At 34.9% G+C, this 23,780-nt stretch overlaps 1 protein-coding gene across 3 annotated transcripts in view; it reads left to right on the top strand.

Annotated features, from left to right (window-relative positions):
• LOC150109453 (uncharacterized) overlaps positions 1-23,780 on the top strand; it is a 710,474-nt gene that overhangs the window by 674,280 nt on the left and 12,414 nt on the right. For all 3 annotated transcript variants that reach the window (XM_090413228.1, XM_090413221.1, XM_090413233.1), the window contains exons 32-34: positions 1,806-1,964; positions 6,149-6,270; positions 20,616-20,771. In XM_090413228.1, the coding sequence (XP_090269354.1) occupies positions 1,806-1,964; positions 6,149-6,270; positions 20,616-20,771 (437 nt within the window). The remainder of the gene's footprint in view (positions 1-1,805; positions 1,965-6,148; positions 6,271-20,615; positions 20,772-23,780) is intronic.

Here is a 23,780-nt window from a genome sequence, read left to right as displayed (position 1 = left end):
TCAAATAATGAAGAAGGTAATATAACATTTTTATTTTTGATTAATATTTGGCTTTTTTTAGTACAAGATGTGACATAATTAGGAAATGACAACAAACAACAAATTTTAAATATTTCAAAATGGAGTAGATAGTGATATTTTCGCTGGAAAAAACAAATACCGGTATCAAAATTTAGTTCAACTACACAGTTGAACTAATATTCAAGCTAAAAATTCGCTTTTTTTTTTTTTTGCTGTTTAGTACTTTGTTGGTCTTCCTCTTGCCTTTATTACAGCTTGCATCAGTGGGGCATTGACAAAATCAATTTCCTGATGGATGCAAATGTCAATTCATGGTTCCATATCCTTATAATAGCTTCTTGGAGCTCCCAAAGTAAGTACGGCTTCTTTTGTATTTCAGTTTCCATTTGGTACCATAAATTCTAAATGAGATTGAGATCTAGGCTGTTTGCTGGCCATGGTAGTTGCTGAATTGAGTGTTCATTGAGCCACTTATTAACCTGCAACAAAAACTAAAGCTTTTTTTAAGTATTAAATTCATATGGTACATTTTAGGGTTATGATAGCATTGCTTACACTTTTTATTCTATGCCAAGGGGGCAGAGTCATCCTGAAAAATAGTTTGTCATTACAGTAAAGTAGGCAGCAATTCTTCTAAAATTTTCTGGTATACTTGTGCATTCACTGAACCTTTTGTGAAATGCAAGTGACCGACACCATGATAAAACTTGCAGCCCCAGATCATCTGATCTGCTGAGAATTTGACTGTTGATACCAGACAGTCAGGGTTGAATTTTTCCCCTGATTATCTTTGAACTGTTTGTCTGCTATTGGTGCCCTGCAGGTTAAACTTTTTCTGGTCAGAAAAAAAATGACTCTTTTCCACTGATCAAGGGTCCATTTGGCATGCTCTTTGTACCAATTTAACTGAGCAAATCTCATTTTTTTTATTTAAGGTTAACAGGGCTTCTTTTCAGAGTGCCTGGCTATCAGTCCCTGTCGAATGAGTCTCCTCCTGACAGTTACAGAGCTTGTCACAACTCCCGTTTGTTCTTCCCAGACCCATTTCAGTTCTCCAGTTATGGAGAGAGATGTAATATAGATCCATTTGTTTACTAGGACTCCTGCTTCCTGCTACTAGATTGGTTTTCTGATATTTAAATGAATGTCCAATTTTTGCAGTTTGTTGTGACTTCATTCCATTCCAAATCAAAAAATTCCATTTAAATTCAGCAGCCGTATCACAGTAGATTGACTACAGGACACCCTTTTGGCTGTTTCACGAGAGGAATAGCCTTCTCTATTCAAAGCTTGAATCATATTTTTTTTCTGCAAAGTGTTAACTGCACATATCTAGCCATAGCAATCTCAGCACAAAAATGTGAAAACTAGCTCTTGCTGTCTATAGCATAAAAAAATTCTGATGCAATAGCAGCAACTATTATGTTATACAGAAATTCATGGAATGGATTTCTGTATAATGTTCTTGCATGCAGGCTATCAATGTTTCCTGACTCTGCTCCAATGCAAAGTTAATAAAGCCTTCCTCATTTCAAGAGAGTAAGAACATCGTAAATGGATACAGTGAATGATGTTCTTGCTTTAGTGTGTGGGCTTCTTTGAAGGCTTTTACCTTCTCTTTGAAAAAAAAAAGGAATGAAGGTTACATCAAGGATTTTTCTGTATTGTTCTTGTTCTTTGCATAATCACTGTATGTATGTATATTGAATTTTATACTTATTAATCTATTTGAAAACTTATTGGTTGAAATAAGTAAAATCTTTTATTGCATTTGTTAATTTCAGCCTTATTCTTATTGGATAATGACAAAGAAGTATATTTATGGCAAGGTTGGTGGCCTGAAGGAAAAGAAGATGGAGATAATGTTGCAACAGGATCTGCCACAGTTCGTTGGAATGTTGACCGTCGCTGTGCTATGGAGACGGTCCTTAATTATTGCCAAGGTATCTGACCAAAAAATGTTTTTGGAGTGCAAAAACATATATTGTGTAACCTTAGTTTCTCTTATTTATTTAAAGGAATTAATTGAAGTAATATAATTTAATATTATATATTATGCTTTGCATAGTTTTATTCAATTTTTTTCTCCCCTCATTTTGAATTAATGAGTGACATGCACACACACACATTCTTATTTAAAGTACAATAGGAAAATCTAATCTTTAGAGGTACCTGTGGCATAATTAAAATTAATAACTTAACACATCCTAGTGTTTAATTCATTAAACACTAGTTTAATGAATTAAAGGTACAGATATTTCATACTGAAAGTAACAGTACATCATCAGTGTAGAACAAACAGTTAAAGAAATGGAATACAAAGTACAGAACAGTCAGTGGATTACCAATGAAAATTGTTGCCATGTGCCTGAAAATTAATATTAATAAATTATTATTAAATAATTCTTAAAAACTATTTCATTGATGGTTGCATAAGATAAGAATCTCCCAAACTTTTGGGAGAGAGAGAGAGAGAGAGACAGTCATTTCGATTCAAATTTGGCCGATGTAAAAGGGCTTCACAACTTTCTTTGAAAAGGCATTCATATTTAAACTTGCATTTGTAGAGAAGGCACACTTCATCCCACTGGATATTATGTTTAGTGCCAATGCTATGTTGTGCTAGACCAGACTTATGAGGTTTCGTGTATTTGAAAAGAAATATTTGTACCTTTAATTCATTAAAGTTATTACTGTTGGTTTTATACGTGTTAAGTTATTAATTACAATAGGAAAAACAATAAACATGGCTACTCTAAATTCTGCATCAGGTTGCAAACTGGAATATAATTCTATAAGTCTGTAGCCTGTCATATCCTACCAGTTGTGGAATATAGTAGGAGTCCACATATTGTGATGCCAGTTACTGTGAAGTCTGCATGGTAAGTGAAATCTTGTAAGTAGTATTCACCACCTCCATACAAGACCAGTAGCTCAGCTTCAGTTGAAAAGCTTCTTTGCATTCTAGATGGGGATTAGAACTTAGGTCTTTCCACCCTAAAGAAATTGCTGATACTGGCTGAGCTATTGGAGGCTCTTGTGTTTATTTTAACATAGATATTTTTTGAAAATCTTACCTGTATATCATTTTAACAGCAACATTTTAGATAATTTCTGTGAAGAAAAAGTAGCCCCTGTTGCTTGCCAATCATGAATTCACGTATTGAGATATATTTTTGGTCCCAAATAATCATTAGTGAAGAACCACTCTACTGAACTATGCTACATCCAGTTCCTCCCCCCCCCCCACACACACACAATTTTTGTGTGCCCATTTGATCATTTGTAGACACATGCTAAAAGATCACTTAATCATGAGGGAGAAGATATGAAGTCTAAAAGACTCATTCTGGTTTCCATGGAATCAAACAAGAAAGTACATAAAGAACTTCCAATAAAAGAGTTTAAAAAATAAAATAAAAAAACTGAGAAAATTCTATTTTTAAGATAGAGCTCAAATAATATCAATCATTTTGACTATCTTATTTATATGCTTTTATTTTCATTACAATTTACTGGTATTTACCTTCAAGGAGTGAATGTACTAGATATGATATGGCAGTGCATTTAGTATTTCATTAGTATTTCATTAGTAGTTTTATTCCAGGTTCTCTATTATTTATCAAGGCTTTGATTTGATTAGTTCTTTTCTGTTTCCCGAAGCCCTACTAGCTACATCCAAAGGCAAGGAAAATCTTGGATTTTGCTTTAAACACTGTTTTACTAATCTTTCATCTCTTTCTGTTTAAATGGCCATACCATCTTCAATGAGCTTCCCCCCTCCCTTCATATATCTTTGTTACAAATGTTTCTGCTTAATGTCATCTGGTTTAGTCCCTTAATTTTCCTTCGTCTTTGATCAACCTGCTTCATTTTAGTCACTTCTCCTATTCATCTATTAAGGTTGTTATAAATACTGTTTTGTTGATTCCCTGATTGATCTTTTGACTGATTTCTGTTTTCTTCCATATAAATTTACATGTATGATTCGCCATCTTGTTTGATTGTTTAATGTGAATCCCATTCAACAAAAGGTTGTAAATCTATTAGTTGTAGGGAGAAGGGGCTTAGTAGATGATTTTGAAATTACTCAAAAGTAATGAATGGAATCTTTTCAAGCCAAGAAATTCACTTACTACCTAAAGACATTTATATTTTTGGCAATGTGTGATACTAACCTTTGGTCTCTTGGTTTGAGAGTTGAAGCATTATCCACTTGAGCAGGTAGTTAAAATTGATGTGACATATTCACTAAAAATTGTGCCTAAATACTAAAATATTTCAATTTTGTTGTAGAGAATACAGTTGATGCTCTCTTTACCTGCCTATTTTCTTAGGTCGTGTCTGTTTTTTCAAACCAGATTTGAAAATCATGACAGTTGCTTAATTTCACTGATGACTCTTTGAACATCCACTTTCCTGAATATCATGGTCGTGTAGGTGATAAACAACATTAGAAATAGGGTACAAACCTCTCTGCACTCAATTTAATTTCAAACCATCTTTCTAATTTGCAACTTATATGTAAGATATGTATACATAAATGATTCTATATAGCCTCCCATTTACACTATACAGAATTTTATTTTTTTAATAAATTGTAACCATAAGAGCCCTGTTCCATTCTCTGATCAAATTTTCTGAATTATGTGGTGGAAGCACTTTAATAAGTGGTCATCCTGCATAATGTGAATGGGAAAAAAACCTGAAATGTGGCAAGGCAGCTAGAGTCATGGATATTTATTTTGAAATATCATCTACTCCAACTGCCTTTCCATATTTCAGGTTTTGGATTTTTTCTACATCTAGTACTGAAATATACTCATGATTGCATTTTTCCTGAATTTTTCTTTGGCTGTTTATTATTTTTGCTGTTGCTCTTTTCTTCTTATATTCTGTTTAGTTTTTTAGTTTTCTTGAGGTAAGCCATTTAATGTATGGAGTTTTTTTTTTTATCTTCAATTATATTCTTGATTTTATCATTCATATTTGGAGTCCTTGTTTTGTTTTCCTTTTATTTTTTTCTGTTACTTTGTGTATAATCAGTGCCAGATTTTTTCCATTCTCCTATCTCTTTCCATTCTGGTTCTTTTAAATATTTATGTTTTCTTGGTATGCATTTTTTTTTCTTGTTTTGTAGTAAAAGATTTATTTTTATATACATTTTCATTGTATTTGATTTTCTTTTCTTTACCCAATTTGGTGGTATTGTTATATTTCTGATTACCAAATGATCTGAATTAATATTGTAACCTCTGTAAACTTTTACATCATTTATTAATTTTGCTATTTTATTATTAGCTATCAGGTAGTTAATTATCAATTTTTTTGATCTCTTGCTGGCCAGGTAAATTTATGAGCATCTTTATCTCTAAAAAAAACTATGCATTATTCTTAAGTTATTATTATATGATGCAAATTCTATTAATCTTTTTCTGTTTCATTAAGACAGTTTTTTGCAGTTACCCATCACAGATGGTATTAATTCATTATTCATGTCACCTGCTTTTTATTTTATCTAATATAGCCTATAATGAAAATTCTTCACTTTCTTCATCCTCTACTGGGACATATGTTGTTATAATTGTTAATGGCCTGTTTCTGTTTTTATTCTTGTTTCTAATAATCTTTTGCTCTGATAGTTGTAATTTTGTATATTTACTTTCCAGTCTCTTTTTTTTTTTTTTATCCATATCATTATTCCTGATTTACTTCTCTCTTCTTTTCCACCTCTGCAATATATCGGTATATAATGTTCTGATTCTTTTGTTCCTCTTAATTTCTTTTTTTGTTTCAGTGGTTATTAAATTTTTACAAGAAATAAATCTTTATAAAATATATATTTTTAATTAGAACTGTTATACTAGTTTAATCTTTATATATCAGATGTATGAATTTTACCTTATATACTTATATATATAGTTAATTGTTAATTCATTTTTACTGTTGGCATGGTGCATTATAGCCTCAGATGCTAATGCATCCTAAAATAATCAAGACAGCTACTTTTAATGGAACTAATGCTTTTTTTTTCCACGATAAAAAACTTTATCGTGGAACTAATCCACGATAAAGGTTTTTTTTTGTTATCTGTATTACTTCATTAAATAATTTACATTTTTAATAGAGAAAAATGCTGACGATCCTCCAAAGGCTTACCTGGTGTCATCTGGTGTTGAACCTGTTGTCTTCACTAATCTGTTTCCTGAATGGCAGCAGTGGGATGATGTTACTCTTCTTAGCATGAAGGTAGGATCTTTTCATATTGCATTTTGTTTTCCCATTAAGTGTAATTGGACTAATTGGAATTAGATTATAAAGATTGCAATTTTGATTTGTCTGAATTTTTATCATGTATCCATCTTAAGACTTCTTGGTATAACAAAGAGAAAACTGAATTAAAATGACAGTAAGATAAATCAATTAGTTGAAATGTTAGTACTTCAAGTTGCTTAGTGAAATTAGAACTTTCATAAAATATCTGACCTATCTTAAAAAAATATTTTATTCAGATGTCATGGCTATGGACAATTGACCCACCTATAAATCTATGTTTAGAGCATGGCACCTAGAAAGGGATAAAATATCATTCTATTTTCTATCAAGTGATCATAATCCAGCAATCCTCTCAAATTCAATACCAGTTTTTCATTCCAAAGACAACTTGGTGTGGTCAAAACTGGAGCTTCGTATACATTCTGGTAATATTCTTGAAACATGTTAGCAACACTCATTTCTTTGCTTATAGGGAGTACAAGGCTGTTTTATCCCTATCCGACTTTTGTAGACTGAGTGGACAGTTCAGGCTCCACTGGTAGCCAATCAGAGAAAGCTGCACAAACACCACCATTGATTTAATTACATTTAATGTGCCGTTTTTATGTTCATTTTTCCAGAGAAGAATCATGCTTCCAGTTTAGCCTATATTAGGCAAGTTCAGCTGCACTGAATATAGTACACTTCAATGGTGGGCACAGGGAGAAAAGGATCTTTGGAGGAGTTGAATAAGTTCTTTAATTTTGCAGGAGTTTTAAAGGTGGTATTAAGGTTGTGTTGTGTAGTCTTCTGTTTATTTTATCTGATATTATTTTAATCTATGAAATGGCTACAGTTTTATTGTATTTTATTTTTAGATGCAGTCATGAGAATTTTCTTGATAGTACAGATCACCTTTGAACAATGCAGGGGTAGGGGCACTGACCCCCCCCCTGTGCAGTTGAAAATCCACATATAACTTTTGACTCCACAAAAACTGAACTACTAATAGTCTGCTGTTGACCTGAAGGCCTTACCAGTAACATTAACAGTCAATTAAGACATATTTTGTACATTATGTGTAACATAAACTGTATTCTTATAATAAAGTAAGCTAGAGAAAAGAAAATGTTATTAAGAAAATCATAAGGAAGAGAAAATACATTTACAGTACTGTATTTATCACTTCTGTAAGTTTGTCATCTATTTACAAGACGAAATGTCTGTCAGTATCTATATCAATATAGTCTTATATGATACAAAATGCTGCAAATGTTATACATATTACTAACACTAGACATTGAAAATGAAAAGATAATGTGAAAAGAAAATCGCATTTATTTACAGGTATAACGATTCATGCATTGATAATAAAGAAGCAGCAATATGATTGCTTAATGGTAGCCTAGTGTAATCGATAAGATTGCTTCGCAGTAGTCTAGCCTATACACTAATGAGTGAATCATAATTTTTCATTTTTATGCTAATTAGAAATTTGATTAATTAATAACAGTTAATTTTATGCAGTTATGATTTAATATTGCATCTTTACGTTTCTTTATTTACATTTCTCTCGACTGAAAATGATGCCATGTATGGTCTGTAAGTGTTTGTGTGTGTGAGTTTTGGTGAATTTTAACTTTTTATAATAGATTTAATAATAGAATCCAGGTGTGTGTGTGTGTTAGCAGAGCTAATTTCAGGTGGTATGGTCACTTAAACAGAATGGGGGAGGAAGGATTAGCAAAACAAGTGTTCTTGTTTTGCTAAAGGAAAAAGACCCAGAGGAAGACCAAGATGTAGGTGAATTGATAAAAAGTGCCTTCATCATCATCATCATCATCAAATTCCTGCCATGTACCCTCAAGGGGTGTACAGGATATGACAGTACTACATGAAAAAATTACATCATTACTAACTTCCTATCTACAATTTTCCTCCAAATCAGTCTGTTACTTGTCAAGACTCCAACATTATCAGATCTTATATTTCTATCGTCTAAGGCACTTTGTACCGTATCAATCCACCTATATCTTGGTCTTCCTCTGGGTCGTTTTCCTGCCAACCTGGTAGAGAACACTTGTTTTGCTAATCTTTCCTCTCCCATTCTATTTAAGTGACCATACCATCTGAGATTAGCTCTGCTAACGCATTCCTGGATGCTGACAATGTCAAGTTCTTTCCTAATATCCTCATTTTTAATATGATATTGCCATTGATGCCATCTGTTCACGCCTCTAATCTTTCTCAGGACTCTCATATCTGCGGTCTCTAGTCTTTGGTCAAGTGTTTTACTTCTGACCCAGCTCTCAGATCCATAAGTTAAAATTGGTTTGAACACAGTCTTGTATACAGCTAATTTAGTGTTCCGACTAATTTCTTTCTTATTCCATATGAATTTATTCAATTGACTTCCCACGATACCAGCTTTGCTGATTCAGTAAAAATTGTGCCTAAGTAGCTGAAATGTTTTACTTGTTCCACAGGTTCTCCATTCACAACACAGTTGACATTTTCAATGATTCTGCCTATTTTCATTGTCTTTGTCTTTTTATTGCTGACCTTCATACCATATCTATTACAACAGCTATTCAATTTAGTCAGAGAATCTTGCAGACTTGTAGCCGATTTATTTAGAAGTATAACATCATCCGCATAAAGCAAAGAGCTGACATTAACATCTCCAATTTTGATATCAGGTTTAATACCACATTCCTTCATAATGTGATCCATATAGATAATGAATAACAGAGGGGATAATGTACATCCTTGTCTCACACCAGATTTAACATTAAACCATCTTCCTGTACTTCCTTCAATTCTAACTGCTGACTCACAACTCAAATAAAGACTAAGTATTGCTTGATATAATGCCCCATTGACACCATATAACTGCAGCGTATTGAATAGCTTCTCTCTTGGCACCTTGTCATATGCCTTTTCCAAATCGACAAAACTTAAATACAGATCTTTGTTATATTCCCATGCTTTCTCGACTATTTGTCGTAAAGTGAAGATCTGATCCTGACAGCCTCTATTTGGCCTGAATCCAGCTTGTTCTTCACCAAGCTTTTCTTCCACAATTCTTCTCAACCGTTTCTCAAGTATACTTGCATAGATCTTGCCAGGAACACTCAGTAGGGAAATACCTCTGTAATTCTCACATTCAGTTTTATTTCCCTTTTTATATATGGGTACTATGAGAGCTCTACTCCAATCATCGGGAATTCGTCCCTCTGTCCAGGCTTTCTGAACTATGCAGTGCAGCCACTGTAAGACTCTTATACCACCATATTTCAGCATTTCTGGTCGAATATCATCTACTCCTGCTGCCTTTCCACATTTCAAGCCTTTGATGGCTTTTTCTACTTCAAGTATGGATATGTATTCCTGACTGCATGCCTGGTCAGTGTTTTTTATCACTGTGCTGTCATCACTGCTTGTTTCATTTAGCAGTTTTTCAAAGTAATTACTCCATACTTCAAGGATATCTTTTTCTCCTGTTTTCATTTCACCTTTATCATCTCTAATTCCTTTTACAGCACTCTTTCCTCCATTCCTAAGCTTCTTCAACAACCTCCAGAATATTTTGCCACCTTCTTGATATTTATTTTCTATATTCTTGCCAAAGTCCTCCCATGACTTTTGTTTAGCTAGTTTTACACACTGTTTAGCTTTCTTACATTTGTCTCTGTATTCTGTAAGAGTAAAAGCTGACTTATTTGCCAGGAACTTTTGATATGCTTTCTTCTTTTCCTTCACTGCCTCTTTAACTTCCTGTGTCCACCAGGGAGTTCTGATTTTTTTATCTTTGCACACAACCTCACCTCATGCCTCTCTGGCAGAATCAATCAATGTTTCCTTCAGAGTTTGCCACTGAATCTCCAAGGTTTGATTCCTGTTCTCAAACTCTTTCATTTTCTTTTCAATAATATTTCTGTATTTTAGTCTACAGTTTACATCTGAGAGCTGCTCAACTTTTATCCGCTTTAAAACTTTCTTACATGTTATTCTTTTCAATATGAAATTCAATTTTATCCTGCTCAAGACTAAATAGTGATCACTTCCAATTTCAAATCCTCTGTACACTCTGGTGTCCTGCACCAGGGAGAAAACATCACTATCAACAATAACATAGTCGATGAGACTTTTCTTATTCCTAGCCTCTTCTCTCCATGTGAATTTGTGCACATTTTTATGTTGGAACATGGTGTTAGTAATAACCAGTCCATGTCCTGAGCAGAAATCCAACAGATATTTGCCATTATTATTAGCTTTGCTCTTTTCTCCAAATTTTCCCAAAATATTTTTGTATGTCTCACAATCATTTCCTACTCTACTATTTAGATCCCCAACAAGGACCAACTTTTCCTTTTTCATTGTGTCAGTTGCTTTTTCTAAAGCCTCAAAAAATTCCTCCACTTCTACCTTAGTAGAGCCTTCTGTGGGACCATAGGCACAAATAAGTCTCATTGTCCAGTTCCCCATTCTCATATTTGCCCACATTACTCTACTTGAGACTGACTGCCATTCAAGAAGATTAGCCTCGTATTTTGTGTTGAATACTATGGCTACTCCTTCTTTTCCTTGATTGTTATTGCCTGAATATAACATTTTGTATTTATTGCTCAGAAAGATCTCACCAGTTTTGGTCTTTTTTGTTTCAGTCACCCCTATTATGTCGATCTGGTACTTATCTAATTCCTCAGCTAGCTCCATTTCTTTGCCATTCAGGCTTCTTACGTTGATAGTACCGATCTTTAACTCTGGTGATGTTGAGTTGGGGTTTGTTTTCAGATTTGTTCCAGTAGCTGACTTTTCGCTGTTCGCCCTGGTTCCCTGGCGAAAACAACGGGGGCCTTGTTTAACTGGGCGACGCCCCAGCCGGCATGAAATTTTGTCATGTTGTACCATCATTTTTTATTTTGGTTTAACCAATAAGAATACAATTTGGTTGGCTAAATCCCAAATTGCCAGCCCATCCTCGTTCGTTCAGTATCAAAGTAGATACCCAACAGGGTGCACCACGAGAAGGTGAGGATTGGACATTAGGTCAGAAGCCCTGGTCGGTTCTCCGCATTCCTTTAAAGGCTATGTGGAGGTCTCCTCTCAGTTATACAGCTTTGACCCTTAAGCACCCCTAAAAAGTGCCTTAGAAGACAGAAATATAAGATCTGATAATGTTGGAGTGTTGAGTGTAGCAGATTTGATTTGGAGGAAAATTGTAGATAGGAAGTTAGTAATGATGTAAGTTTTCATGTAGTACTATCATATCCTGTACACCCCTTGAGGGGGCATGGCAGGAATTTGATGATGATGATGATAATAATAGATTTGTGTATATGAAAGTTTTTCACTTGGCTATGCTACTAATTATATATTGGGTTTTATCCTTTATCCAAGTGTTAGCAAACAAAGTTTACACCTGAAGTACTTTCAGTACTGGGGAAACTCGTGGTAAAGGTGTCACTTGCCTTAGTATCTCCCTTAATGCAAAGCACATCTCCTTGCAGACATGTATAATACTATGCATTAAGGGAAGGGCCACTACCCAGACCGGTTTCGACCTTTATTGAGATCTCGTCAGTGAGAGCCAGACCCTCGGGTGGTGATACTAAGGTGAAAGTAATGGAGAAGTCATATTTACCTATACGAGTTGCCAAAGAGTGTCACACCCTATTATTAAAATTCTCTGGATTAGAGATAAGTTTATGGAAGTTTTTTCACTTGGTTATGCTACTAATTATATATTGGGTTTTGCACCTGAAGTACTTTCAGGACTTACAAACTTTGTTTGCTAACACTTGGATAAAGGATAAAACCTAATATATAATTAGATTTGTGTATATTTCATGGTAGAAATGATAAAATAAACTAGTATCTACATATACTGTGAGTTGTCTCAAATTGTTGCAAATCTCAGAAAAAATTATCAATATATTTATTGAAAAAAAAATCTGCATATAAGTGGACCCATGCAGTTTAAATCCGTATTGTTCAAGGGTCAACTGTATTTTTGCTGTAGTAACCATTTTTTAAAAAAAAAAAAAAAATCAGCTAACGCCTTTTTATTCCCGTATACGGGAGTAGGTGAGGCCATTTAGCCCTATCTAACTTTTGGAGACTGAGTGGGCAGTTCAATCTCCACTGTTACCCAATCAGAGACAGATGGCCCAAAGCTATCACTAATTAAGCGGTACGCAGTGAAGAGAGACGGCTCAAATGTGTCGCCATCTCGTGGTCCCTAACCCTAACACAATATATTTAATGTCTGAAATAATGTGGGTTCTACGGTCGATTTTCTTGAGTTTACAGGACGAAAAACCTGAGTTTCCGGGAGGAAAAACCTGCTTGCCCGTGCCAGAGATCGACTAACTCGGGAACCGGTCGAAAAAAGGCTTAGAAAAATTTCCTCTAGTTGCCAACTAGACTCGAAATGAAGTCTTCCTTCGTGCGGCCAAGCGCGGTGGTGTGCAAACGCCACATCCACTGAGCTACACAGGCTCCTTTTTTTTAGGAAAGTATTATTGATACTTTTTAATTCATGCTAAAGTGCTTGCTTTTTGTATTAAATCTTTATAGCTCTGTTTTTTAGTGTATTAATCATGCCTGGTTTTTGTGTTTGGCGATGGTAAAAGTTTGTATATACATTAGCCTTTAGATATATGCCTACTGTAAAAAGTGAAGGAAAGACTGCCGGAGGGAAGATGCATGACAAATGCATCCAGAAATGGAAGTGTGTTCTGGCTTTCAATTTAATTTTTGAATTTTATGCGTTTGTGCTGTTTGTTTTCAGGCTGTTAAGGAAGCTGTCTAAAGTCTGGCAGCTGGGGTAACAAATAACAAAAACATCTCAGCAGACTTGAGCCAGACATTGGGTTGTAAATTAACAAATCAAGAGCACATTGCTCAAAAGCTCCCATATCAAAGTTAGCAATAGGAGGGGGATAGTGGCAAGCCATGATAAGTATTCTGTCACACAAATTTTAATTGCAATGTAGCATGTCTGTATATATATGTGTATACTCCAGATGATGAGTTTCTATATCTATATATACAGTGTGTGTACACTCTCTCTCTCTGCTTGGAAAGAAATCAGTGGACACCCCCATGAGCAAGGTGCAGCATGCCTTGTAACAAGTCATATGTTTGTAGCCAGTATAAGTTGGATGAATATGATGCTCCCAAGTCAACTGTGTCCAGGTGAAATGGCTAGAAGAAGGGAATTGATGAAATTTGAGAGATATGATGGGATGCCATGTTGCAGGCCTGTCTATTCGGCAAATTGTTAACAAATTTGGCCATTCCAGATCAACAGTCAGTGATACCATACTGAGATGGAAGTACCATCTCAGTATGGCATCACTGAAGTCAACTGCAAGTGCTACCCACAGTGGATGACCAAGCATACTCATTGAACATGACCATAGGATGTTATGAGGGATATGTAAAAACTCTCATTTGTCAGCCAACACATCGAATATGGACTTCCTGGCACCAATTAGAACATGAATCTGCACAAAAACATTCAGAACAGAGGCTCGCAACATGGGTTTCCATGGTAGGACTGTAATATGCAAGCTCCACATTACCTGAACAAATATGCAGTATCAGTTTCAGTGGTGCAAAGAGCATGTACAGTGGGATGTGGAATCTTGGAAAGCTATGTTATGGAGTGACAAATCATGCTACACCCTCTACCAAGCAGATGGATGAGTGTGAACATCTCTTACCAGAGTGCATAACCCCAACTATGAAATTCTGAGGAGCCAGTGTGATGGTATGGGGCCTGTTTTTCCTTGTTTGGCCTTGGACCTCTGTTTGTGTTGATAAAACATTGAACAACATCTCAGTATCTAAACATTCTGGATAATGCAATGCTTCCTACTTTGTGCCGTTTCTACAGAATTTACCATTGTCTCTTTCAGCAAGACAATGCACCATGTTATAAGGCTGCTGTGACTACCTGGTTTGTGGGCATGAACATCATGCTTGACTGGCCTCCAAAGTTGAGAGCCCTGATCTCAACCCTACTTGAACATCTGTGATGTGAACTGGAGCATCAGATCAAGGGACATCCACCCTGCAGCAGTCCAGGACCTCATTACATGCCTACAGGAAGAATGGTCCAAAATTTCAATTGATCACTATCATACACTTGTGGAAAGTATACCCAGTAGGAAACACAGCAAAAGGAGGTCCTACATCTTATTTAGGTGGGTGCCATGGCTTTTTGTTCCTCACACTATGGTGTCCATTGACTTCTTTCTGAGCAGTGTATATACGGTTAAAGTGATAAATCCGGTTATTATTAATAATTACCGGTTAAAGTGAATAATTCCTAGAGGAGTCTGGTAAATGTAATAAAAACATGCTTATAGGTTTTCATTCTCAATAGAAATTATAACAGGTTAGGTTAGGGTAGGTTAGTTTATAATAAAAAAGTAAGAAAAGTACTACGACTATACTCTGGTTCGACATGCGACATCCAGGTTGTATAATGATTTCTGATTTCATTGAGTGCAAAAGAAGTACTTTCCTTCTGTAATTAATGGAAATGAAAGATAAACGTGGTTGTGGGCCGAGCTTAATGATTGCGGGCAGATAAATGGGGATAACAAATAAAAGTTGTTGTGGGCAGATGAATGTGGATAATAGATAAATCAGAGAGGAACTGATAAGTGTTTTTCTCCATTGATGAGGAAAGAGGTACAGCAACGATATATATCTGTTATCCCCATTCATCTGCCCACAACAACTTTTATTTGTTATCCTCATTTATCTGCCCGCAATCATTAAGCTCTGTCCACAACAACGTTTATCTTTCATCCCCATTAATCTGCCCACGACAAACTACGACTACACTCTGGTTCGACATGCAACATCCAGGTTAGTTTATAATGATTTCTCATTTCTGATTTCATTGAGTGCAAAAGAAGTACTTTCCTTTTTTTCATTATAAACTAACCTAACCTAAGCTATTATAATTTCTATTGAAAATGAAAACCTATATATAAAACCTATAAACATGTTTTTATTACATTTACCAGACTCCTCTAGGAATTATTCACTTTAACCGGTAATTATTAATAATAACCAGATTTATCACTTGAACCATAACATATATATGTATACTCCAGATAATGACTTTCATAATCCTTGATATGAAGGCCAAAACATTGGGAAATTAAGGTTATTATTCTTAACACAGTAGTCTCCATAATTTAACAAAATGATGATCACTGTTTAACAGGTATACATTTGTATTAGTTAGTTATATTTGTTATCCTCATTCACCTGAACAAACTCAAAAACTCTATGATGAATTTTTATCTCATATACTGCTTTCCATCGTAATTCGATGGAAAGCAGTATATGAGATGCAAAAAAATCCCAACAAAAATTGTCAATCAGTAGTTTGATTCAGTAAATGGGTACATGAAGACAATAGTCAAAAACAAGAGGTCAAAATGAGATTGTCAGAGTGTGCCTCAGTAAGAAATCTGGTCATCCTTCACGACATTCACAATGATGTTCATACTGTTTGTAATGGTGTCCAGGAGCTCGGTAATAAAATCATTACACCTGCAAATCTCTCCTTACTCCCTCAAGGTTTTCCAGGAGGTGGGGAAGTCGAGAGCAGCAGCATATTGACCAAGAGCATCCCAGATATGCTCAGCTAGTTGGCCAGTCCATATGTACAATAGTCTCTTCTTGAAGATATTGGTCTACAAGCTTAACTCGATAAGGACAAGCGTTATCGTCTTGTAGAATTAATGTCTTTCCCTATTGCACCTGCATATAGACAAACATGGTTTCATTAGGGCATACTCAGGTTGGTGCATCCACCCAACAAGATGTTTCCCCAAACTGTTGTACTGCTTCCACCATAAGTGTCCCTTTCACGAATATTAGAAGGATGATGTTCCTAGTTCTCTCTAAATCAGAGCATGCCTGGTATCACACTGTAGAAATTGTGACTTGTCTATGAACGATACCAACTGTTAAAGTGGAGCCTGACTTTCAAATCTCCTCTTCTATGGCGTGGGATAGAGGCACACAGACTACCATTTGTCTAGCTTACAGACCACCTTCATGAAGTCTTCCACACACACACACACAGTGGAATTAGTCCAATGTAATAGTTGCTGATTTGGTTTAAACACTCCTGTTTCATCATCATCAAATTCCTGACATGTACCTACCCTCAAGGGATGTACAGGATATGATAGTACTACATGAAAAATTGACATCATTATCATTAACATAGTAGATTAACTTCCTATCTATAATTTTCCTCCAAATCAGTTTATTACTTGTCAAGACTCCAATATTATCATTATCAGATCTTATATTTCTATCGTCTAAGGCACATTGTACCGTATCAATCCACCTATATCTTGGTCTTCCTCTGGGTCGTTTTGCTGCCAACCTGGCAGAGAACACTTGTTTTGCTAATCTTTCCTCGCCCATTCTGTTTAAGTGACCATACCACCTGAGATTAGCTCTACTAACGCACTCCTGGATGCCGACAATGTCAAGTTCTTTACTTATATCTTCGTTTTTAATATGATATTGCCATTGATGACATCTGTTCACGCCTCTAATCTTTCTCAGGAATCTCATATCTGCGGTCTCTAGTCTTTGGTCAAGTGTTTTACTTCTGACCCAGCTCTCAGATCCATAAGTTAAAACTGGTTTGAACACTGTCTTGTATAGCTAATTTATGTTCCGACTAATTTCTCTCTTATTCCATATAAATTTATTCAGTTGACTTTCTACCATACCAACTTTGTTGATTCTATTGTCTATTTCCATATTTAATTTACCATCTTCACTAAAAATCATGCCTAAGTAGCTGAAATGTTTTACTTGTTCCACAGCTTCCCCGTTCACAACACAGTCGGCATTTTCAACAATTCTGCCTGTTTTCATTGTCTTTGTCTTTTTAATGTTGACCTTCATACCATATCTATTACAACAATTATTCAATTTAGTAAGGGAATCTTGCAAACTTGTAGCGGATATATTCAGAAGTATAACATCTTCCAAATAAAGCAAAGAGCTGACATTAACATCTCCAATTCTGATATCATGTTTAATATCACTTTCCTTCATAATGTGATCCATATAGATAATGAATAACAGAAGGGATAATGTACATCCTTGTCTCACACCAGATTTAACATTAAACCATCTTCCTGTACATCTTTCAATTCTAACTGCCGACTTACAACTCAAATAAAGACTAAGTATTGCTTGATATAATGCCCCATTGACACCATATAACTGTAACGTATTGAATAGATTCTCTCTTGGCACCTTGTGATATGCCTTTTCCAGATTGATAAAACTTAAATACAGATCTTTGTTATATTCCCATGCTTTCTCGACTATTTGTCGTAAAGTGAAGATCTGATCCTGACAGCCTCTATTTGGCCTGAATCCAGCTTGTTCTTCACCAAGCTTTTCTTCCACAATTCTTCTCAACCGTTTCTCAAGTATACTTGCATAGATCTTGCTAGGAACACTCAGTAGGGAAATGCCTCAGTAATTCTCACATTCAGTTTTATTTCCCTTTTTATATATGGGTACTATGAGAGCTCTACTCCAATCATCGGGAATTCGTCCCTCTGTCCAGGCTTTCTGAACTATGCAGTGCAGCCACTGTAAGACTCTTTTACCACCATACTTCAGCATTTCTGGTCGAATATCATCTACTCCTGCTGCCTTTCCACATTTCAAGCCTTTGATGGCTTTTTCTACTTCAAGTATGGATATGTATTCCTGACTGCATACCTGGTCAATGTTTTTTTACCACTGTGCTGGCATCACTGCTTGTTTCATTTAGCAGTTTTTCAAAGTAATTACTCCATACTTCAAGGATATCTTTTTCTCCTGTTTTCATTTCACCTTTATCATCTCTAATTCCTTTTACAGCACTCTTTCCTCCATTCCTAAGCTTCTTCAACAACCTCCAGAATATTTTGCCACCTTCTTGATATTTATTTTCTATATTCTTGCCAAAGTCCTCCCATGACTTTTGTTTAGCTAGTTTTACACACTGTTTAGCTTTCTTACATTTGTCTCTGTATTCTGTAAGAGTAAAAGCTGACTTATTTGCCAGGAACTTTTGATATGCTTTCTTCTTTTCCTTCACTGCCTCTTTAACTTCCTGTGTCCACCAGGGAGTTCTGATTTTTTTATCCTTGCACACAACCTCACCACATGCCTCTCTGGCAGAATCAATCAATGTTTTCTTCAGAGTTTGCTACTGAATCTCCAAGGTTTGATTCCTGTTCTCAAACTCTTTTTCAAACAAAAAGACTTTTGTTTAGCTAGTTTTACAAGTGTTTAGCATTCTTGCATTTGTCTCTTTATTCTCTAAGAGCACAAACTGACTTATTTTGACAGGAACTTTTGATATGCTTTCTTCTTTTCCTTCACCTGTGTCCACCAGGGAGTACTGATTTTTTTTATCCTTGCAGACAACCTCACCACATGCCTCTCCGGCAGAATCAATCAATGTTTTCTTCAGAGTTTGCTACTGAATCTCCAAGGTTTGATTCCTGTTCTCAAACTCTTTCATTTTTTCTTGAATAATCTTTGTGTATTTTAGTCAACAGTTCGCATCTGAGAGCTGCTCAAGTTTTATTCGCTTTAAAACTTTCTTACATGTTATTCTTTTCAGTATGAAATTCAATTTTATCCTGCTCAAGACTAAATAGTGATCACTACCAATTTCAAATCCTCTCTACACTCTGCTGTCCTGCACCAGGGAAAGAACATCACTATCAGCAATAACATAGTCAATGAGACTTTTCTTATGCCTTGCCTCTTCTCTCCAAGTGAATTTGTGCACATTTTTATATTGGAACATGATGTTAGTAATAACCAGTCCATGTCCTGAGCAGAAATCCAACAGGTATTTGCTATTATTATTAGCTTTGCTCTTTTCTCTAAATTTTCCCAAAATATTTTTGTATGTCTGACAATCATTTCCTACTCTGCTATTTAGATCCCCAACAAGAACCAATGTTTCCTTTTTCATTGTGTCAGTTGTTTTTTCTAATGTATCGAAAAATTCCTCCACTTCTACCTTAGTAGAACCCGCATTCTGATATTTGCCCACATCACTCTACTTGAGACTGCCTGCCATTCACGAAGATTAGCTCATAGTTAGTGTTGAATACTATGGCTATTCCTTCTTTTCTGTGATTGTCACTGCCTGAATATAACATTTTGTGTTTATTGCTCAAAAAGATCTCATCAGTTTTTGTCTATTTTGTTTCAGTCACCTGTATTATATCGATCTGGTACTTATCTAATTCCTCAGCTAGCTCCATTTCTTTGCCATTCAGGCTTCTTATGTTGATAGTACCAATCTTTAACTCTGATGATGTTGAGTTGGGGTTTGTTTTCAGATTTGTTCCAGTAACTGGCTTTTCGCTGTTCGCCCTGATTCCCTGGCGAAAACAATGTGGGCCTTGTTTAACCGGGCGATGTCCCAGCTGGCATGAAATTTTGTCATGTTGTACCATCATTTTTTATTTTGGTTTAACCAATAAGAATAGAATTTGGTTGGCTAAATCCCAAATTGCCAGCCCATCCTCGTTCGTTCAGTATTCAGGTAGATACCCATCAGGGTGCACCACGAGAAGGTGAGGATTGGACATTAGGTCAGAAGCCCTGGTCGATTCTCCACATTACTTTAAAGGCTATGTGGAGGTCTCCTCTCAGTTATACAGCTTTGACCCTTAAGCACCCCACTCCTATTTCATTGAGCAGATAATTGGAGATATGTTACTCATCTCTCTCTCTCCAGCTATTCTTTTTTTCATGTTTGGTTCCTATCAGAGTCTCACATATGCTGTATTCTCCATGATTTGTGACTCTGTGAATGACATGACAACAGTCAGATATCACAATCAGTAATTTAGTGTAATGGCAGACGGTGGGATGGAAGTTGAAGTTTCTTTTCCACTTAATGACTAATTCGTGTACTCATCATAAAAAAACATGTACATTATGCCAATTTACTTGACTCTAATAGTCTGCTAGTTCTAATAGATAGTCAGCAAATCAAGGTAGAATAGGATCACTATCTAAAAATGGCCATGTATTTCATATAAATATCGTCTTCATTAATGGAAAGAGAACTTTTTTTTTTTTAAATACTGGGATGAGGTTTTTTTTTTTTTTTTTTGTAAATAGTTTTTATGCTAGTACTTACTTTAGTGATTTCTACCATAATCAGCTGTTTTTTTCTGGGGATGGGAAATGCTGTATGTTTGGTGTAGTTGGTAAAATTTCTTATATCAATTTTTGTTCTTTAATAGGATGGGAAGAAACCTGGAGAAATCATTTTTGTGCAAGAAGCATTAGCTCAGCTAACAAGGACAAGGTATTCACTCACGGAACTTACCCAGTCTTCCTTACCTGAGGGTGTAGATCCATCTCGGTTGGAATCCTATCTGACAGATATAGAATTTGAGGTTATTTTTTTATACTTATTGATTTGTTTAATGCTGGAAACTGGATATGAATGGTGAATTAAGGATATTTTATTAATTTAACTTTTGAATGAATAATTGAAAAAGCTTTTAAGAATAGCTTGAAAACTACTTTTTGTACTCTTCTGTTAATAGTAATTATGCTAGAAATATACCATACTTCAGATGTTAAAACTTTGTGCTGATAACTTTTATGCGACTCTTGCCTACTATAATACCTATAGTACATTAGCACTATTGATCTTTTTTTTTTTTTTTTTTCCAAGTTATTTTATTTTATTTTGTATTTTTAGTTTATTTTTACAAAGATTTCATCTAGAAATCCTACTCTAGAGACCCAATGAACTTTTTCAAGGCCTTGAAAAATGAACTTCTTCAGGCCTCCAATAAGCAAGTCACTGATCTCAAATTGGCTGATGAAATTCATCTCCCAACTTAAAACATGAAAAGTATTTTACACCATTTTAGTTTTATTTTCCATAATTCAATATTTATAAGTTTGTTTATAAAACTTATAGCAGATAATGATTTTGTTTTTTGTTCTATCCAAAACCCAGCAAATGGTAATTTACATGTGAAATTATATTCTTTATATTGTTTCTAAACTAAGACTTCATTAAAGTTGTGCTTGGAGGGAAGTCTTAGTTTAGAATAATTTTTAATTCCATAAGATAATAAAAAAGAAACATATATAATGAGTTAATTAGGTCTGTTTATAGATCAGAAAATAATTTCTCATGCAATTCTGTAAGGAACTTTTTACAAAAAAAAAAAAATGAATTTAGTAAACAATCACACTAATAAATTCATGAAGACAAAATGAATAATTTTTTACACCATTTTATGGTATACTTTGGTTGTTTTACTGAATAAGTTCACTAACAGTGTTGCAGTTTGCCTAGTATACTATAAAAAAAATTCCTGGAAAACGTTGAATATCTGCATTCTAAAGAATTAACTCCCTTAGCGCTTGCTCTCTTTCAGCACAGCTATTTTTCAGATCACTAAATCTCTGTAGCTCAGTTGATAATGCCATATGTTTTGGAATGACCTTGGTTCAAATCCCATTTAGGACAACCTTTATATAGACTTTCTGGCTGATGATGAATTAGCCATCTCCCACAAAGGTGGCAAAGTTTTTTTCATCCTTCATTTCCAGAAAATACTTGGTATTTACTAACAGATATGAGGTATAGAAGTTTTACAGTGGCTACATTGCATAATTCACTAGGCACCTTGTCAGAAGTTCAATTTCCATATGATTGGAACTCTCATAGTTCTGATCTGTAAAAAAGTGAAATGTGTGAATTAGAGAAATTTTCCTACTTATCATTCCAAGTAAGATATATAAAGCCAAATCAGAACCAAATAAGATTAAAACAAAACAGACCAAATAAGGTTCTCAAGATTAGATTTGAATTTTAAACAGTTGAAAAATCATGAAAGCATAACAAGGATCTATATTTAAGTTTTACAGATCTGAGAAAGGCATATGACAGAATGTCAATAGAAAAGCTGTTCAAAAGATTCCAGTTATATAGGATTAAATGGAGCATTGTACAGCACACTGTCTATATTTAAGTTGTAAATCATAGTCGTGATCGTATTCCTGATATTTACTCTCAGCACGAATATAGGATATTATGATAGTGCGACATAATAAGATGACATTCTTACTAATTGTCTATCAACAATTTTCTTCCAAATTACTCTATCACTTGCCAGCACTCCAATATTGTCATGTGTTATATGTCTGTCTTCTAGGGCACTTCTGACTTGGTCTCCCTCTAGGGAAACTTCTTGCCATCCTAGTATCAAACACCTGTTTTGTTAACTTTTCCTTTCCTGTTCTCTTTAAGTGACTATAGCTTTGTTCTGTTCACATATTCTTGAATGTGAACAATGTCAGGTTCCTTCTCAGTATCTTCACTTGCAATATGATTCTGCCATTAATGCCATCTGTTCACTCCCTTCATTTTTTTGGAAAATGCTTATCTGTGGTCTCTAGACTTATCAACAGTATTATTTCTAAACAGACACAGACCCTGTTTAGAAATTATAATTGGTTTATAATTGAAGCCTTTGGCTCTTCATATAATTAGTAATTTATTAGGACACCTTCTTGGCAATTCTTATAGTAGGGTATGTAAGTTCTGTTCGCTACAAACTTGGTATTAACTTGGTCTACTTACTCACTGATGAGACCTCAATAAAGGTTGAAACCGGTCTGGGTAGTGACCTTCTCTCATAATGTAGAACAGCAATACAGCTGCTAGGAGCTGGGTTTCACATTATGGGTAAATACCAAGAATAGTGAATGGAGCTTGCTCCACCCTTACTATGAGTTGCCTCAGTGTTGCACTACCAAATGGGTTAGGTGTTGCACTATCCAGGTATTTGCTTACGCTTGGACTCATCGAACTTTATATAGTTTCTATATTCGGCATGAAACTTTTTGAGTTTCTTATTCGGATATGAAACAATATGGGTTGTAATATCCCTTAACTTAAATAATTCGTTTGATGAACAGTCTGGTATACTGCTACTTTAGCATTTTGACTAATTTTCTCTTATTCCATATAAATTTATTCATTTGATTGTCCACTATACCAGCTTTGCTTATTCTGTTGTCTATTTCCAAATTCAGTTTGCCATCTTCATTGAAAAACTTTTCCTAAATAGCTGAAATATTTTACTTTTCTGTGGGTTTTCCATTCAGGAAGCAGTTGATGTTGTCCATGTTTCTGCCTATTTGCATAGTTTTTTTTTTTTTTTTTTTTTTTTTTTTAATTGCTCATTTTCATGCCAAATTTGTTTCAACATTCATTCTAGTTCTGCAAACTTGTGCTGGATTTATTTCAGAGTGCTGTTATCATAAGATAATGAGCTTAGATTAACATTTTGAGTTTTAATATGAAGCAAAGTAATTCTACTTTCCTTCATAATGTGATCCATATAAATGAATAATAATGGAGATAGTGCCTTTGTCTT

Source organism: Typopeltis vanoorti, chromosome 2, assembly GCF_054136105.1.
Source record: "Typopeltis vanoorti isolate ZY-2024b chromosome 2, IOZ_Tvanoo_1.0, whole genome shotgun sequence".
Classification (NCBI taxonomy): Eukaryota; Metazoa; Arthropoda; class Arachnida; order Uropygi; family Thelyphonidae; genus Typopeltis; species Typopeltis vanoorti.
Note: the sequence above shows the minus strand (reverse complement) of the source record. Positions and strands in the feature narration are given on the sequence as shown.